General features: G+C 44.0%; 1 protein-coding gene across 1 annotated transcript; it reads left to right on the forward strand.

Moving 5' to 3' along the window:
- The first annotated feature begins 1,617 nt into the window (after positions 1-1,617).
- On the forward strand, positions 1,618-11,513 carry Rnasel (ribonuclease L). Its single transcript, XM_005363881.2, has 6 exons — positions 1,618-3,194; positions 3,891-3,976; positions 6,777-6,982; positions 7,958-8,090; positions 9,827-9,960; positions 11,256-11,513. Exons 1-6 carry the CDS (start codon positions 1,718-1,720, stop codon positions 11,425-11,427), a joined length of 2,208 nt encoding a protein of 735 aa, XP_005363938.1. The 5' UTR covers positions 1,618-1,717; the 3' UTR covers positions 11,428-11,513.
- Positions 11,514-13,098: the final 1,585 nt, after the last annotated feature.

The raw sequence follows: 13,098 nt of genomic DNA on the forward strand, positions 1-13,098 counted from the left end.
TGACTTTGGGAATTGGTAGTCAGAGTACAAGACATTTGTAGATCTCAGAGAGGGAGGCGTTGTGCGGTTTGTAGCAGACACAGCAGTTTAGATGTTCAGGTTAAGAAGGGCTGACTGAGGACTGAACTGGGTGCGTGAACTGGATCCAACACTAGAGCCTAATGAGGCCACTGACCTAAATGATGCTGGTCAGAAGAGAGGATTTCACACACACACACACGCACACACACACACACACATATACACACACGCACGTGTGCACGCGCAGTCGCACACAAATGCACAAATTCACAAAGAGGCATAATATATACTCTGCCATTCAGTGCCCAGTACCTGCTACACTCCTTAACTCACTGTAACCTATGTCCCTGTTTATTGTTGTCTGCTATTAAGGAAACGATATTGTAAGTCAGCGGTTTAGGAGTGTGCAATAAGGAAGTAAAAGCCAAAAGCTGTGTACCCAGAAACCCAAAGCTGAGCCCATTTATCAAGTTTTTCCACGACAACTCAAAACAAAAAAACAACCGCACAGGGTTGTGAAGAGGACTGGTGTGGGGAGCACAGCAGCACCTGTGCGGTGGCCAGCCTCACCTGGGAGGAAGAAACTCAGATGGACAGAGACAAAGAAATACACTTTTCTTCTTAAGGGAGCTTGCTCGTGCTCCCGCAGCCCCAGGAGCCGCCAATTGCTAGGTAAGAACGTTTATAGAATACTGAAGAAAGCAGGCAGTTTTCAGAGGAGTCATGAGGCGTTAGGACGTCTATCATAAGAAATCTGCGTGAGGAAAACAAGATGAAATGAGCTAAATTTTCCACCACTTCATTCAGAATTGTATTAAACTGTTTAATTTTTTATAATATCACTTTAAATATTAAGATATTCAAGATTAGAAAATGAAAATAAGCATGTGAGTTCTGAGTCACTTAGCATAGCCTTACCCCAGCCTAAAAATTAATCTGTATGCATGAAAAAAAGAAATCAAAAGAAAGGAAAGTCCATGACTGCTCCTAGGCACAGGGGAGGAGAAAGTTGATTGTTGATAAAAGCGAGCGTGTAGGTAAAGGCAGGGACATCTGGGAAAGTCCAGAGAGAGCATGACCAGACTGAGCTGGATCATGTGGGGAGAAGAGAGGAGAGAGGGGGACCAGGGCAGCAGCCAGGAGGCTTAAGGTACAAAATGAGCCCTTAAACCAAGTTCTGGCTTCTGTAAGAAAGAGCTTCTGCGGGAAAAACAGTCCAGTCCCCAGGCTAGAGTTCAAGGTAGAGAGCGGGGTCTGCCAGCCACACGCGGTAACAGGTAGTGACTGAGTGATGCTGGGAGAGCCTGGCTGCCAGGTCGTCTTTGATAGGTTAAGTAGGCACCTCAGCTATTTGTCCCAGGTTTGAAACTTAACACTATACACTAAATATAAACTGGTAGCAGTTGCTTTGGGGACCTGGGACTAATAATCTCCTCATCTCAAATTTACATATATTCACAATAGTCTACAACTTCAAATTTCTAATTAAGCAAGTAAATGTGTTTAGTAAAGGCTCTTTACGGGTATAGCTGAGTTCTGAGTCAAAGTCACACCTCTTCTCTTGTCTACAGAGGAGACCTCAGAAGACGGAACAATAAGCCCAATTCCTACCCCAAGACTCTCATAGCGTCCCCCAAAAAACAGTGTTCATTTTCAAGGAAAAGGCTGAAAACACTAGGCATTAGAATTGACTACCATGGAGACCACAGATCACGACACTCCCCAGGATGGAGCCACATCCTCAAGCAGTCAGAGGGCCACTGATGAAGACAGTCTTTTGCTGATTAAAGCCGCTGAAGAGGGAAATGTTGACAGGATCCAGCAATTGCTGGACAGAGGGGCTGATGTCAATGTCTGTGAAGACATCGGGGGCTGGACACCTTTGCACAATGCAGTGAAGTTGGGCAGGGTAGACATTGTAGATGTCCTGCTTCGTCATGGTGCTGACCCTCATAGGAGGAAGAAGAACGGAGCCACTCCCTTCATCATCGCTGGGACCCATGGAGACGAGAGACTGCTCCAGAGATTCCTCTCTGAAGGAGCAAATGTCAATGAGTGTGACATCAATGGCTTCACAGCTTTCATGGAAGCTGCCGCGTATGGTAAAGTAGAAGCCTTAAGATTCCTTTTTGATAAGGGAGCCGATGTAAATTTGAGACGGGAGACAACAGAGGACAAAAGGCGACTGAAGAAAGGAGGGGCCACAGCTCTTATGAGTGCTGCTGAAAATGGCCACACAGAAGCCTTGAGTATTCTCCTCAATGACATGGGGGCAGAGGTCGATGCCCAAGACAACAAAGGCAGAAATGCCTTGATCCGTACTCTGCAGAAAGAGGATAGTGAAAACATGGAGGAGATTACTCGCCTTCTGCTGCACCACGGGGCTGATGCCAATGTGAGAGGAGAAGGGGGGAAGACACCCCTGATGGCGGCAGTGGAAAGGAAACACAAAGGCTTGGTGGAGATGCTCTTGGGTCAGGAGGGCATAAACATTGACGACAGAGATAATGAGGGCAAGACGGCCCTGCAATTTGCTGTTGAACTCAAACAGAAGACAATAGTCCAGTTGTTATGTGCTAAGGGAGCTAGTACCAGGTGTGGGGATCTTGTTGGGATAGCCAGGAGGAATTATGACACTTCCATTATGGAGATTCTTCCCCGTTATGAAGCTAATGATCAAAGTGTCCCTCCTGCTGGTGACTGGTTGCCTCACAGTTCACACTGGGGAGAAGCCTTGAAAAAACTCCACAGAGAGCATCGACCCATGATTGGCAAACTCAAGATCTTTCTAGATGATGAATTTAAAATTGCTAGCACTTCTGAAGGAGGCATCTACCTGGGGTTCTATGACAGTCGAGAGGCGGCTGTGAAGGTCTTTTGTGAGGACAGCTCACGTGCACGCAATGAAATCTCCTGTCTGCAGGGCTGCCGTGGCGACAGTAACTTCGTGACTTTCTATGGAAGCGAGATCAGCAAGGCCTGTTTATATGTGTGTCTGTCCCTGTGTGAGTGGACATTGGAAGAGTTCCTGGGTAGACACAGAGCGGAGCCGGTGGAGAACAGAGAAGATAAGTTTTCCCGCAATGTCCTATTGTCTGTTTTTGTGGCTGTCCAAAGACTACACTTGCAGGGATTCGCTCATCAGGATCTAAAGCCCCCAAACATCTTAATAGGTGAGGCCTTGTGGTGGTCTTTCATGTGTGGCTGTAACAGAACATGGCAGACTAAGAGATTGGTAAAGGATGGAGATTTATTTCTGATCATCATGGAGACAGTATAGTCACCTCTTGAGGGCTAAATAACTGATTTACTCACCTTTAGATCTGGTTCCCAACAGCTATCATCCATTCATTCCTCTTTCTGGGGACTCTGTGGAATCTTCTAGAAGGAAGCAAAGCCTTAACAGAAGTGGGAACAGTGACAGATCCATCTCATTTCTGACCCTTGAGGGTGGTCTAAAGACCAGTGCAGCTTGAATCTGGTGGGCTTAACTGAATGGAAAGTGATGCCAAGACATTCCTAGACTCAGAACCTTCACCTTTAGCTGTTGGTTAGCTGTTAGTTACCCATAGACTGTATCCTTAACTATGGCCAGTAACCTCATGGACACTGTGCTGTGCCCTAGGAGCTGTGAATGTGGACAGCTGGTTAACTTCACCCTCATTTTTCACTACTGTCTGTCCTGTAAAAAATAAAAATATGTGTCCTGCTCTTGACAGTTACCTAGTAGATCAAATGAGGCTGGACATGATAAATGTATTATTATTGATCTTCAGAGACGAAAGACTGCATATCATGTTACATATTTATTTAAATGTTTTATCACACCACAGAGAATATTTTTATTCACCTCTGAAACTGTCCCTTAGATGACAAGAAAGCAATTCGCCTGGCAGATTTTGATCAGAGCGTCCAGTGCATGAGAGATCCACAGGCGATCAAAAGAGACTTGGAGGTAATTTCTGTGGCCGGGTTAAATTTTTCTCTCCTCTGCTTCCTTATTTGTTTATTACCCCATTCCCTAGGGCCAGGTAAGGAACTTCCTATTTTAATCCAGAAGGCAAGCTTTCCCACGGCTTCCCTCCACGGTGTCCAGTGTCCTCACTCCCCTGCCCATTTCTGTGTTTTTCCTCAGGAGAACTTTCACCAGGCTGAGGAGATGGTGAAATAGCTGAGTTGACGCTGAGCTGCCTTTCACTGTGGTCCCTTTCTTTATCTGTGTTTCCTTCTTCCTCACCAGCTGAATAAGTAACTAACACGAGGGCGCCTCTTCTTCAGAGACTTCATGGAGGCATTTCTGAATACCTCACAGGTTCCTTCTGCAAATATTTTTCTGCCTAAGGGTAAAGCAAATGAGATTTCCTCCCAACTCTATTCAAACTTACCTGCTGAGAACCAAACAAAGTCAGATATGGAGGTTCCAGACAGGTCTGGGGTGTTGAAGTCAGGCTTCAGCTCCAAAGAGACAGAGCTCAGCAGAAGCCTCAGGACTGTAAAACAACTCCTGAGAGGCCCTGTGTACCTTGGCTGCCAGGCTTGTTCAGATATGGCCAGACTGTTCTCTCCTGGATAGTAGCTAAAGGGCAATAGCTTTGCTTCTGGGTTTGGTGGTTCCTGTCTTCTACCACCCTAGCATAACTGTCCCTTGTGCTGACCACTGCCTATCTCAGCTGTAGCAAAGCCGGGTTCTCTTGGCTAGTACTGAGTCCCACCTGATTAGGAATGACTCTATTATCTGCCTCCTCACAGTACTGTGTCCAGTTCCTAGTTGGTTCTATGTTGTCCTCTTTGTTTAAAGCACCCTCCATTTTGTATTTGTTTATTTTTAATATATTTTACATACTAACCAGTTTCCCTCCCTTCTCTCCCCCCATTACCTCCTCCCACCCCCTTTCCAACCCCCCTCCATCCACTTCTGAGGAAAGGTAAGGCCTCAGTTGGAGTCAACAAAGCATGGCACATGAACTTGAGACAGCTCCTCCCTCCTGCATCAAGGCTGAGCAAGGCACCCCACTATAGGAAATAGGTTCCAACAAAGCCAGGTCATGCACCAAAATCAGATCCTGGTCCCACTGCTAGGGTCATACAAACAGAACAAACTACACAACTATCACACACATGCAGCGGGCATAGTTCAGTCCAATGTAGGCTCCCTAGATATTGGTTTAAAGTCTATGAACTCCCATGAGCTCGAGTCATCTGTCTCTGTGGGTTTCCCCATAATGATCCTGAGGCCCCAAATTATATAATTTCCCTTCCTCTCTTCAACTGGAATCCAAAATCTGGGCCCAGTGCCTGGCTATAGACATCTGCTGCTGCATCCATCAGTCACTGGACAAAAGTTCTATGATGACAGGATAGTCACCAATCTGACCACAGGAGAAGGCCAGTTCAGGCACCCTATCCACCACTACCAGGAGCTCTGGCTGGGGTCATCTCCGTGGACCCACAGGAGCCTTCCCTGCACCAGGCTTTTCTCCAATGCCATCTTAGCCCCACTATCAAGGTTTCTCCCTGGTGTCTTTTCTCTCTATCCCTTCCCCAACTTGACCATCCCGACTGAGCGTGTTCCCATCTCCTCCACAATACCCCCATCCCAGTTTACCCAGGAGATCTCAACTATTTCCCCTTCCCAGGGGGATCCTTGCATCCCTCGTAGGGTCCTCCTTGTTACCTAGTTTCTCTAGGACTGTGGATGGTAGCCGGGGTATCTTTTGCTTTACATCTATTGTTCACTTAAGACCAAGTACACACTGTGTTTGTCGTTGGGTCTGGGTTACCTCACTCAGGATGATTTTTTCTTCTAGTTTCATCCATTTGCCCACAAATTTCATGATGTCATTTTTTTTTTTTTTTTACCTCTGAGTAATAGTCCATTGTGTAAATGTACCACATTTTCTTCATCCATTCTTCGGTTGAGGGGCATCCAGGTTGTCTCCATGTTCTGGCTATTATGAATAATGCTGTTATGAACATAGCTGAGCAAGTGTCCTTGTGCATCCTCCCTTCCTTGACTTATCCACATTCTGTCAGAACATCCAAGACCTAGGAAGAATCCTGCTGCCAACAAGTTTATCCTAGCAGCTCTGGACCAGGATGGCCTCTCAGGACCCTAAACTGTGGGCCATGTGTGGCCTTGAGAGCTCTTTGTACACAGGGCTTTGCCTTTCTCACCTAGAACCCTACAGATTCAGAGTCTAGTTGCTAACATGACATCACGGACCACAGGAATATAGCCCAGAGGTTCCTTAAAATCCCTCCCGTCCTCCATTTTCACACTGTCTGGACTACTTACACATCACTGTGAGATCCTGAAGGAAGAAGGGTTTATTTGAGATGACAGTCTCAGAAGTCTCAGTTCAGGCTAGATGTGAGGGATTGATAGACCAGCCCATCCTGGACAAGAAGTGAAGCTCAACCACAACTGTAAAAGAACAGGTCAAGTTATAGACACCAGGACAATCCCCCACTGCACCACTTCTTCCAAATAGGTCCAACCTTCCAATGCCCCACTACTTCCATATAAGTCTACTGGCAGTGTGAATCCATCATGGTCCTTTAGGCCAGAGCCCTCATGACCATAATCTTCTCTGTGAATGCCATCATAGACACACCTAGAGATTCCTCTTACTAATCTTCTAGGAAGATCTCTGACCAATGAAACTGACAATAAGATACTAACTGCCAAATCTTCCAAGGTTACCCAAATAGGTTACCACTTTGCAATTTTGGCTTGATTTATGGCTTCCGTGCAGGCCCTCGGACGGCTGGTCCTCTATGTGGTAATGAAAGGTGAAATCCCCTTTGAGACACTGACGGCTGAAAATAATATAAAGGTGGCAGAAAAGTCTCTAGATGAGGAGACTAAGGACCTCATTTGTTGCCTGTTTTCCCCTGGAGAAAATGTAATGAACTGTCTGAAGGACCTGCTTGGCCATCCTTTCTTTTGGACCTGGGAGAAGTAAGTAGACCTCGGGTATGAGTGACAGTATTGGTTCTCAAGGTTCCTGATGCTGAGACTCTTTAATACAGTTCCTCACGGTGCGCTGTGAAGGCGGATGATTCGCTCCCTTCTGCCAGTTCTCAAATAACCACTCTGAAGCTTATATTACTTCTAAATGCTTAGTTTACAGATCTGGTTTGTTACTAGCTAACTCTTACACTTAAATTAACCCTAATTCTTATCTATCTAGCCACATGGCTTGGTATCTTCCTCAGCATGATATTCTCATCTGGTTTCTCTTTGTTTGACAACAACTCTCTGACTCCACCTTTCCTCTTCCCAGAATTCTCTGTGTCAGGCTGCCTTTCCAATCTCTTTCTGCACAGCTATCGACCAATCAGTTTTATTATTAGCAATGAGCATAGTTCACAGCAGTGGTGACCCCCAACCACACAGTAATTTTTGTCACTACTTCATAACTGTAATTTTCTACTGTTATGATTGTAATGTAAATATCTGCTATGCAGGATGTCTGATCTGTGGCCCCTGTGACAGGGTGTTTTGTCCCCCAAATGGATCATGAGCCACAGGTTGAGAACCATTGTGGTACGAGCAGCTGTCAGGGCTGGGCATCAGCAGGCCCAGGCTCTCCTCTCACCTGGGCATTGTAGGCAGTGTGTCCTTGGGAGGGGCAACAACTTACTGGATTCTGGTTGTAATAACTGAAAAACAGGTGGGAATCAATGGGGTGGCCTCTCCCATCATAGAAATTTAATTAAAAATCAAAGCAAACTTCCCACAGGGCAGGGAACCCTGATTGCTCTTTGGGCTGACGAGGGAGGGGGACTTGATTGGGGGAGGGGGAGGGAAATGGGAGATGGCGGCGGGGAAGAGACAGAAATCTTTAATAAATAAATAAATTAAAAAAATCAAAGCAAATCAATTTCCCTTTTTGGGAAAATGGGATGAGCATGCTGTTTCTATCACTCTCAGCCGCTACAGAGCACTTCGGGATCTGGGGAATGAATCTGACATCAAAACACGAAATAATGAAAGTAAGATTCTCAAAAGACTGAACTCTAGAACACCTGAGCCTTCCAGAAGTTTCTATCAGTGGAAATCTAAGGTATGAACACTTTCTGTGGTTGAGGAATGAAGGTGTATCTAACAGTTTCGGCTGTTATTTTCTACACCAGTGTGTTGTTACCAGGAAGTGAGTGGGATCACTTTCTTCTTTCCAAATGAGCCCTCTTGACTCTTTCGAGTCTCTTCTCCTTCCTTCAGAGTCAGGACCCCTAAGACACTGTCATTAAGTTCTGCCTTAGGATGGCCTTAATCCAGGCCATTAGCTCCCCTCAGGTCTAGCCAAAAGTTTTATTATGATAAGAATGATTGACTAAATAGAGCCTAAGCCAAGGCGGTTTTCCACCATGAAGCCATAGCTTAGACACACTGGACACCTCTGCTGCCTGTGAGCAGTCCTGTTCCAAGGACCCACATTGTGTTGAGAAGACACATTATGAAATAAGATAACCTTTCAAATCCTTCCTCTTCAAGACAAATTCTGCTAAAATCGAATTTAGGGGAAGTCTATAAAATTAATCAGCATCTCAATCTGTATCACAAACTCTCATTATTGTAAATTTACAAACATTTCTCAAATCCAACTATGTTTTAGGCCAACATCACAGTCTGGACACCATAAAGCAGAATAGAGCATGTTCCCGTGAAGCGCGGATATCTGCAGAGATGACGCTGTGTGGTGCAGCTCATGTACAATGCACCCTGGGAGAATCCATGATCTTCAGGTCTTTGAGACCAGCAGCTTCTCTATTTCAGGCCTCTGCTCTTCTCTCTGTCTTTGTTTCTGCTTCTCATTTTGTTTTTTTTTCATTCCCTTGTCTCCCCTCATAATTGCTAATTTAATATAAATTTTCCTTGCCAGTCTGCAAGTCCCATGGAGCAGAGACAGCCACTGTGTGCTGGTTCTTAGTATGGAGTGCGTGTGCCATGACTCTTTGCTCAATGCATGCATATGAGACTTCAGCTCAAACTTTAAACTTTTAGAGATGGACCAACTTGAAAGTAGAGACATTTTTATATAAGTATATGATATACCTTGACCATATCCCCTCATGCCCTTCTACCCTGCTCATAACCCTTCTCTTTCTTTAGTCCCTGGTGTTCTACAGTTTTGTTTCTATTTTCCTGTCAAATTTACATACATGGATTTATGTATCTAAGCAAAATTCCATTTTATTTATCTGAGAGTGACTCAATTTGCCTACTTAGACATCTCCATTTCCACCAGCTTTCATGCAAATGACAGAACTTTTTTCTTTTTATAGCTGAAAAAATTCCATTGTGTACATAAACCACATTTTCTGTAGCATTCTGCGATTGAGCAACCCCTAAGTCGACTTCACATCTTGGTTACTGTGAGCAGTTCTGTGATATCTCTGAGATATGTTGACTGAGAGTCTTTTGGATGAATCCCCAGCAGGGTTGTAGCTGCTCTTTTGGTAGGATGTAGTTTTAGTTTTGTGAGGACCCTCAGTACTGACTTTCATAGTGGCTAGACTAGTCAACACTTCCACACACATAATAGGCATAATTTGTTGGGAACTAGCCAGTACAGACAAAAATGAAATCAGTCACTTATAGTGCCTCATTCAAACACGACATAACTGCCCCGCATGGCACAGTGGGTGGTGGTGTCATGTACTTTCATTTGTTCTATTTGCTTCATTCATTGGTAGAGAGCATTTATTCAAATTTGTATTTGGCCTTCTGATATTAACACATCATAAGGATTTGTTTTATCTTGTCATCATAAATTGGGTGTAATGTTTTGTTTTTTAGATTGACAAATATGTTATGAAAAAAATGAATGATTTCTATAAAGCTATGAGAAATCCTTATCAGAATACTGTAGGCGATCTACTGAAGTTCATTCGGAATATGGGAGAACACATCAATGAGGATAAAAACAAGGAGTAAGTGCTTCCTTTATTCTTGTGCATCATCCATGCAGGAGAACAGTTAGAAAACACAGTTGTAAAGTCTGTCCCTATGGAAAGAAGAAATCTTACTTTGATAAAGAAAAGCAAGTGGGAGGGCGGGGCTGTGGCACATGTCTTTAACAGCACAACTCAGGAGGCAGAGGAAGATGGATCTCCATGAGGTCAGCCAGGAATGCATAGTAAGACCCTGACAGAGAAGAAGGAGTTGGATAAAAAGAATGAGGCGAAGGAGAAAAGGCTAAAGTAATTATTTTTGTTTTAAAAAGGAATAATCTCTCTGAGTCCCTGGGGCTTTACAATTAGGTTCAGACATGCCCAGCAGGGTCTCATCCTCCTTTTTAGCTTTGCTGAGTTCTACTGAACAGAAGTATCTTTCTGGGTGACTACAACAGAAGACGGGGCCACCGGATAAAGCAACTGTAGAGTCCAAACATTGAGCATATCTCCACATTAGTTATCAGAAGTGTCAGCTGCACACACAGACACACACAGTACAGTTCAGAATGTTTTCTTTTTTATTATTTAGAGATTGATTATAAAGAATTGTGGAGTTGTATTACCATTTTGTTTAATTATTACTGTTTTTTGAATTTCATACATAAGTACTGTATTGACATCATTTCCACTCTTCCCTCCTCATCCAACTCTTCCTGTGCCCCCCCCAGTGCCCTCTCCAATTCATGACCTCATCTCTAACTGCTGCTGCACACATACATATGTATAGATAAACACAACCTTCTGAGTCCATGTAGTGTTGCTCATTTGTGTCTTTGTTTAGTGCTTCTTACGTGGGTTGGAACCTCTCAGAGGGGTCTTGCTCCTGGAGAAGGCTGATGCTCGCTGTCACCACCATTAACTGCCTGTAACAGCTATTTATCTCGGGGTAGGGTCTTGTGAGATCTGCCTCCCCTTTCCATTTTTGTATGCTTTTGGTTTTTCTGTGTAACAGCCCTGACTGTCCTAGAAGTAGCTCTTGTAGACCAGGCTGCCCACAAATTCACAGAGACCCATCTGCCTCTGCATTCTGATTGTTGGGGTTAAACAGGTGTGCCACCATCACCTGGCTATTACTACCATTTTTATGAATGAACAAACAAGTTCCTGAAATTTAAATTGCATAGTTATTAAAGAGTCAGGAAGCATCTTAATTCACCAGATTACAAAGTTTTTATTGTTTCCTTCATAGAAACAAGCACAGCATCAGGGCATACTCTAAGAAGGAGAAAGAGCTTAGGGCCAGTTGCCTAACTATTTGTGTTTTATTTCAGTATGAAGGAAAGAATCGGAGACCCTTCTCGTTATTTTCAGCAGACATTTCCAGATCTTGCCATTTATGTCTACAAGAAACTAAAGGACACAGAATACAGAAAACATTTTCCTCAGACAAAATCAAGCCTCAGTATGCCTGCGGCAGCAGGACCAGTGGACCTACGGAGCTGAGTCTTACAACATCAATTAACCGATTTTTAATGTGCATAGTTCCTGGGAAGCTGAATATCTCTGATCTGTTAAGCAATCTGGTTGCTTGTCAGGCCTGAGTTATGGAGCCAGTGTGTCAGTTTCTGATACAGTTAGTTCCACGCAATCACAAAAGCTATGTATCACAAAACTAAGCCACTCCGTTCTGGTGGACAGATTTGGGAGAGACTTCTGTTAAGATTTCATTTTTTAAAAAGTGTGTGTATGTGTTTGTGTGTGTGTGTGTGTGTGTGTGTGTGTGTGTGTGAGAGAGACAGAGAGAATCAGAGAGGAGAGAAAGAGAGAGAGAGAGAGAGAGAGAGAGAGAGAGAGAGAGAGAGAGAGAGAGAGGAGAGAGAGGGGTGGGCACATGTATCACATCACATGTGGAAGGGCTGAGTACAGCTCTCAGTTCTCTCTTTCTACCATTAATTGCGTTTGGGGGATTAAATTGACATTGTGAGGCTTTTGTGGCAAGCACTGCTATCCACTTGAGTCATGTGACCAGCATGATTCCTAGTATATTAATTGCACCAAAGGAAAGAGTGTCAAGATCCCTGTGGCTGTATGTTTTATATTTATCTCATTTAATTTTTCCAATGATCTTGCAAAACAGAATTTATCATCTCCATTTAAGAACTGAGGATCGGAGCGTCATACAACCTGTCAGATAAACAAAGTCATACAAACTGTCATACAAGTGCTTAAAAAAATGTGATGTTATTGTCACATCACACATGGGGGCGTTAGAAACAATCAACGTCTCTTCTGGGTGAAACTCTGAAGGAATATGCCAGCACACGCTAAGGGCTCCAGGAGGCTTGGTTAGCCATTCAGAGTTTGGTACCTAGCTAAAAGAATTCCATTCTTTCTGGAAGCACCTGTGTGGGTTTCTCATGATCTGAAGGTCATAGTTCTCACTTGGAGTCTTTTGTTAGTGTCATAACTGGGGGCATTGGCACTGCTGGCATTGAGTAAGGATGAACCAGGGATGCCCTCAAGCATTCTGTGATGCATGAAGTAGCTCCCTCTCACAATACCACACTGTGCAGACTAAATATCAGTGGTGCTGAGGTTGAGAAAGACCATCTGAAGGGACTGGGATGCGGTTGAGCTGGCCCTGGGTCTAGGGCTGTGAAGAACATGGAACACTTCCCAGAAGAATGACTTGGGTGTGTTTTCTAGACGCTGGATCTGAAATGGAGCAGCTCCTTCTGCTGTCCCCTCCCTCCCTTCCCTGCTCCATGGTGCAATGCTCTATTTATGGTGCTGTCCCCAGACCCCTGACACATTGTCACCTCAGTATATACTTAGTAAAAATGTTTACTCCATTATGTAATATTTGATGAATCTTCACTGAGTAATCACTGAACCATTCTTGTACATGAATGATGAGGATAAATTGCATAGACTTTAGAATTTATAATTTATACCTACATAGTTTTAAATCTAATTTTGTTTTGAAAAAGTACTGTAAGGTAAGCACTGTGATCTCTGTTTTGATAATGAGGAAACAAAAAGGCAACCCACTGACTGGGAGAAGATCCTTACCAACCCCGCATCAGACAAAGGTCTGATCTCCAAAATATATAGAGAACTCAGGAAACTAGACTTTAAATGCTAATTAACCCAATTAAAAAATGGGGCACTGAA

Source organism: Microtus ochrogaster, assembly GCF_000317375.1.
Source record: "Microtus ochrogaster isolate Prairie Vole_2 chromosome 6 unlocalized genomic scaffold, MicOch1.0 chr6_random_2, whole genome shotgun sequence".
Classification (NCBI taxonomy): domain Eukaryota; kingdom Metazoa; phylum Chordata; class Mammalia; order Rodentia; family Cricetidae; genus Microtus; species Microtus ochrogaster.

Coding starts and splice junctions, on each gene's coding strand:
- Rnasel (XM_005363881.2), top strand. CDS start 1,718: ATGGAGACCACAGATCACGACACTCCCCAGGATGGAGCCACATCCTCA. Junction 3,977..6,776: donor CGATCAAAAGAGACTTGGAG/GTAATTTCTGTG, acceptor GCTTCCGTGCAG/GCCCTCGGACGGCTGGTCCT. Junction 9,961..11,255: donor AATGAGGATAAAAACAAGGA/GTAAGTGCTTCC, acceptor GTTTTATTTCAG/TATGAAGGAAAGAATCGGAG.